A 6000-nucleotide genomic window follows, 5' to 3' on the forward strand; every position below is an offset into this window, starting at 1 on the left:
CAGGTGTTGACAAGTTTGGACCGAAACAGTGGGAGTCGAGGAGCTCAGATGCCAGGCTAGCAAGTTAGAGAAGGCATTGACAATATTACGCTAGTAGACCTTTAGGAAGATTAATCAGGCAGGCAGTGTCTGGGATAGATTGGGACTAGGGGAGGAAGACCAGCTAGTAGGTCCTACAACACAGTTGTTCATAGTTTTTCCACCTCTAGCCCTGACAGATGTGAGGATTAATATAGCTGTTGGAGAACCATTCCTCTTAGTAATACTGCGTTCACAGTAGCAGAGATTTTCATCACAGTGTAACAGGTGGGGAGAAGATGTCTTCATGACTTAAGATCACACATTATTGTTAAGGCTTACTGCTCCAAAAGCCTGAGATCACTGAAATTGGTAGAAATGGATGGAACTGAAAGTTAACTATTGAAAAAAATAAAAGAGAATTGAGGTGTTTGGCAATTTTGACTGAGTGGAGAGAAGAGAAAAGGTGACTCAGGTGGCTTTGAAATACCAGGCCTATGACCCCTGTCCTGAAATCTAGTACAGTGACTGGCAAGGAGAAGGATGCTTAGTAAAGTATTTGGGAAATGTCAGCATGGCCCAAGACCTATCAGTTGCTAACATGATTGTTGTGGTCCTGGGTGACAGGCGCTTTAAAGGAGTATTTTTCTTTTTCTAGGAGTTTATGGAAACACTTCCGTGCTGTGAGCCTTTGTTTATTTTTACTAGTGTTCCCTGCTTACATGGCTTACATGATTTGCCAGTTTTTCCACATGGATTTTTGGCTGCTTATCATTATTTCTAGCAGCATTCTCACTTCTCTTCAGGTAAGCCTGGGAATAATTAACTATATAATAACTGATTTTCTTATTTTTCCTTCCAGAAAAGGAATTAAGCTTTTTTGAGATGAATGATTATAAGTGGCCTATTTAGGTGATAACTTCCTACTTTACTTATCAGAAAAACATTACACTGATATGAGCATAGAAGTTAGATCGTAGGTTATTAAAATACCACACCTATCTATGTTACTGTATTTTTTAATCAAGGTAATTAAACTTTGCAAATGTTTAAAATGGATACAGAGCTATCGTGTAAAGCTTAAATTGATAAGCAACTATAAAATATTAAAAGATTTTGTAGCTTGTTTGGAGCACATTTTTTAAGTAAATACCCACTCGAAAATATCCTTAGTTTCGTGATGTGTATGAATATATGACATATGTGTGTAATACACACAAAAATACGCACAACAGACAGTATTGCCCTGGAAATAATAAGCTTATTATAACTTGAAAGTGGATCTTTGCTACCTGATCAGTAAGAAGTAAAAGAAAATATAACACTGGCAACAAAGATTTATTCATTGTTCCTTGTAGAGGTAAAGGTTCTTTGAAAGTTGAGGAGCATGTACAACTACAGAATTAGGAAAATTTAAATAGAATTTTAATGGTTTTGGTGATCTGGGGAATAAAAGGAAAGGATGAGTCAGAGAAAAGTGATGACTAATCAGAATTTTTTTAAGAAAGTCTCAAGATACGGCTTTTTGGTATCAAATGCCTGGATTACTGAGATCCACCCACATTTTAATTAAACCATGGTTTCCTCTGATTCTAAATATGGCATCCTAAAAGTATTAGGATTGTTGTTATTGCTTAAAGTCTATGAAAAGTCTTTTTTAGTGGTCATACTCTGTTTTAAAATACATGTATTTTTTCCCCCAGGTTTTGGGAACACTTTTTATTTATGTCTTATTTATGGTTGAGGAATTCAGAAAAGAGCCAGTGGAAAACATGGATGATGTCATCTACTATGTGAATGGCACTTACCGCCTTCTGGAGTTTCTTGTGGCCCTCTGTGTGGTGGCCTATGGTGTCTCAGAGACCATCTTTGGAGAATGGACCGTAATGGGCTCAATGATCATCTTTATCCATTCCTATTATAATGTGTGGCTTCGGGCACAGCTGGGGTGGAAGAGCTTTCTTCTCCGCAGGGATGCTGTGAATAAGATTAAATCATTACCCATTGCTACAAAAGAGCAGCTGGAGAAACACAATGATATTTGTGCCATCTGTTACCAGGTAACTTGCACAGTAAGAATCCATTTGGGTGGGTTGTTGGTGTATCCCCTGGGACTTTAACCACATTAACCAAATTTAAGTTAAATTTCTAGGCAGAATTATTTCCTTGGTTAAAAAAAAAAAAATAGGTCTCAAATTATTAAAGACCTGATAGAATATTTCCATTTTATTTCTGAACTAAGTTTTTAATTTAGTCCCTCAAGTTCTAATTTATTGTTATTTTCAACATTGCTCACCCATAAATAAAGGAAAAACAGGTCAGGTGTATTTTATATTTACTCCCAAATACATATACATACACACACACACACACACACACAATCAAATATATACTATCGATTCAGGAGTCAGCAACTTCTGAAAAGTGGTGTGCCAAGATTCTGATGGTTTTCCTCCTAGTATTTCCAGGATGGGGAAGAAGTATTCATTTACTTAACGTAGGTAGAGAGAGTATGTGTTTACCTGTGGGTTGATGGATATCTGAGATGGATACAAGCCTTTGTGTCTGGAATTGGGGGGGGCCGGAGGATATGGTAGAGGCAGCTGGTCCGTGTGGCATTGTAGTTGGCCTTCCTGGCATCTTTGGCATGTGTGTTATGAATAGCTGACGACTGCCTTCTATTAAAATTGAAAGATAGTATTTAAATGAGTTTGGAACTATCACAGCAAAGAATAGGCCTACAGTTTAGTCACCAGTAACCTGTGCAGGGGGGTGGTTGGGGGGTAGCAGCTTTTATAGCTAAATTGTACTGTTGGAAGTATGGATAGAAATTAAGGACCTTTGGGTCCTCGCAGAATAATGTTTTCCAGGTTGTTTTTGCATTTGGGGGACTAAGGAATATTGTAGGTTCCCCCCAAGTGAAGTGGCCATTGTCTTAGTTCTGCTTCTTGGTGCTTGGTAGCATCATCGTATGCAGGACAGAGCGCATCGAAGACAGGGCACATCAGCTTCAGCAGCTGATGTCTAAATATTCCATCTCTGGGATTTAAATAAGAGTCTCCTTTTTGTATTTCCTTTTGTCACATCACTTTTTTTGAGGTGCTAGAACTACCTGCTGATATCACACAGAAAATGAAAGTCAAATTGCTTAACTTCCCAGCTGGCTGCTTTTCCTTGAATGGCTTTCTGCTTAAAAGTTGATGCCCAGGTGTTACCAGTTCTTGGCAAGGAATTTCTGTGACAACTACAACTCCTTGTTTTGGGACTTAAAACAAAATTAATGGTTGAGTCCCCAAATATGTATTCTTCACAATTAAATCATGTCCTCAGCCTTCCCTCCCCGAGTTTATCTTCTGCGAGGAACATTAATGCAAAGTATACCACTTCTTAATCCAGTGGTTATCAGACTTGAGTGTGCATAAAAGTTACATGGGTGGCTTGCTGTAACTGTAGATTTGCAAATGCCATCTTCAGATATCCCAGTTCAGTGGGTCTGGGGGCACCCAGGAATATGTGTAGTTAGCAAGCACTCGGGTGATTGTGATGCAAATTGAGAAGCGCTGGCTTATACAGACCCTGTCTTGAAGACTGCATTACATACGTTGTCCCTAATGAAATTGCCACTTCCTTGCCAATACCCTGGTGTTATGTGGCTGATTTTGTCTCCTTGCCAGTAATTTCATCATGGAATAATCTCTTCAGCTGTGTTGAAGCAGAACTGTGGGAAGTCCTGTCTTCATCAGATTTTCTGAGGTTCTAATTACACTCATGCCACGGGGGGGGGGGGGGGGGGGCGCGGCGGAGGGACCCAGCAATCACACTGCAGTAGTTGTGTGATGCTCGTGTTCCATACGAAGACAGAAGCCAGTTAAGATGTTCGTTTCTTTCTCATTTTTGGTTTTTACTTCTTTTAACTGTTTAGCCAGTGGTTCTTGCATTGTTGGTATAAAGGAGTCTCTGAAGGCAGGAGGATTATCACTATAATCTAAAATGAGTTTTATTCTAAAATCTGTGTTACAGATTTTCTATGGGGACTTTGTGGGAAAGAAATGTTGGAACTAGAACTTTTGGGATTAGCCGCGAAGATTTTAGATAATAGGCATTTATTGAGGTATCTTTCCCCCCTTCTAGGACATGAAATCTGCTGTGATCACACCTTGCAGTCACTTCTTCCATGCAGGCTGTCTCAAGAAGTGGCTGTATGTCCAGGAGACCTGCCCTCTGTGCCACTGCCACCTCAAAAACTCCTCCCAGCTTCCGGGGTTGGGGACTGAGCTGGTGCCACACCCTCCTGCGGGAGCCGCGCAAAACATGCTCCCGGAAGGAACTGAGCCTCCAAATCAAGAGCATCCTCCAGGGACTGGGATGCGAGAAGGTTCTAGGGACAATAATGAGTGCATTGCCACTAGGTCAGATAGCCAGGAAGGGACTTGTGACCCTAAGGAATATCCTTTTAGTGAAAAAGATGAAGCATGTCCTGTTGAGGTCAGCGTAGAAGAAAAGAAGCAGAAGTAATGCTTTGATACTCTGGAGAAGTTAACTCACTATGAAATTCGAGCTCAGATTTGAGGAATGAATGTATGAGATGATGAGGTAGGAAACTTGACATTCCAAGGATCTGATCCAGGAAGTACTCTCAGTGGAGGCTGTTTGCGTTCATCCCCCTGACATTGTGGGAGAAATTTTGCAATGTATGCTAATCAAAATGTATTTATATATCCCATGCTGATATTTTGTAGAGGTTTGCCAAGAAAATTCAACTTCAACAACTTTAGAAACTGCCCCTGACTTATAAGGGATAAATAAAATCAGATTTGAGTGCTTGAAAGGGGCTAAAAAAAGGAGGATAAAGAGCATCAGGACAGCATGGGAAGAAGCGGGCAGAAGCAGAACTGACATTTCACTTTCTATGGGACAGGATCATTCTTACTACAGAGTATGAGTAGTGACCAGCCCTTTTCACCACCTCCCTTTCCCTCAGTTAATTGGAACTCAGTCAGGTGATAATTGAGTTTTGTACAGCACTGAAATGAAATCAAAGACTTAAGAGCATTGATTGTATTCCAAGATTGAAGCACGCTCATACTTCGTATGTGCTTTAGGGGAGGGGGTGGGAGGGCACTTGGGCCTTGCGGGTGCATTCATGTAATCTGAGACTCTTGAACTTTATGACGGAGTCTTCAATATTTTGATGTATATGGAACTTTTGTTAATATATTGTATACTGTGTCGGCTGTGTGAAGTAAACTAAAACTCTCATGAACACTTTGGGGTCCACGTTAGTGTAGGAGACCAAAGTGGGAGGGGCTTTAGGGCACTGATAAAGGCCCTAAGTGTACTTTTCAATCTGTGTAATGTTGAATTCTTGCGACTGAATCAAAACAGTGTTAAATTATGGCAATATTTGCACTTTGGGAATGAGTACTTAACTGTATGATCACACTCTGCAAATGCCACTTTTAAAGCTGTTAATAGACTTTGCACCTTTTCTTTGACAAGGATGTGTCATATTTAAATTTTTACATTCATCATGGCTACAGGTAGAACTGGGGAGGGGGGAATGTAATTTTTTATGGGAATTTTGATATGAAAAGAAACTAGTCATTTATTTATACAATATAGGCTTGGCTCAAAAAGTGTTTTTCAGACTCGATATTCCTAATGTGGGATGTGACTTTATTTTATTTTTAGTAGCAAATTTGGATGTAGACTGACAGACATAGCTGAATGTCTTAATAAATTTAAATTTGAAGATAACTGTTTTGTTCCTGTGATGATGATTATTATAAAGTATTTGAAATTCTGTTCTTAGGAGGTTTTGTTTTTATCCAACCAGGTTTCTTGTATCTTGATCCCTGTCAGAAATGCCTTGCAGATGGCAAAACTTTTTGATTGAGAATGACCAGCTCTTTGAAATCTACACCAGTGGAAGCAAACCTAGCTTTGCATTAGAAGCATTTGGGGAGAGCTTTTTTTTTTAAA

The 6000-nt window shown here is 39.6% G+C and overlaps 1 protein-coding gene across 1 annotated transcript in view; it reads left to right on the forward strand.

The window, feature by feature from the left end:
* Positions 1-5769, forward strand: part of RNF145 (ring finger protein 145) — a 55094-nt gene extending 49325 nt beyond the window's left edge. Inside the window, exons 9-11 of the mRNA XM_021697856.2 lie at positions 677-824; positions 1722-2078; positions 4150-5769. Of these exons, the coding sequence (XP_021553531.1) occupies positions 677-824; positions 1722-2078; positions 4150-4533 (889 nt within the window). The 3' untranslated portion in view covers positions 4534-5769. The remainder of the gene's footprint in view (positions 1-676; positions 825-1721; positions 2079-4149) is intronic.
* The last annotated feature ends 231 nt before the right edge of the window (positions 5770-6000 follow it).

This window comes from Neomonachus schauinslandi, chromosome 7 (genome assembly GCF_002201575.2).
Source record: "Neomonachus schauinslandi chromosome 7, ASM220157v2, whole genome shotgun sequence".
Classification (NCBI taxonomy): domain Eukaryota; kingdom Metazoa; phylum Chordata; class Mammalia; order Carnivora; family Phocidae; genus Neomonachus; species Neomonachus schauinslandi.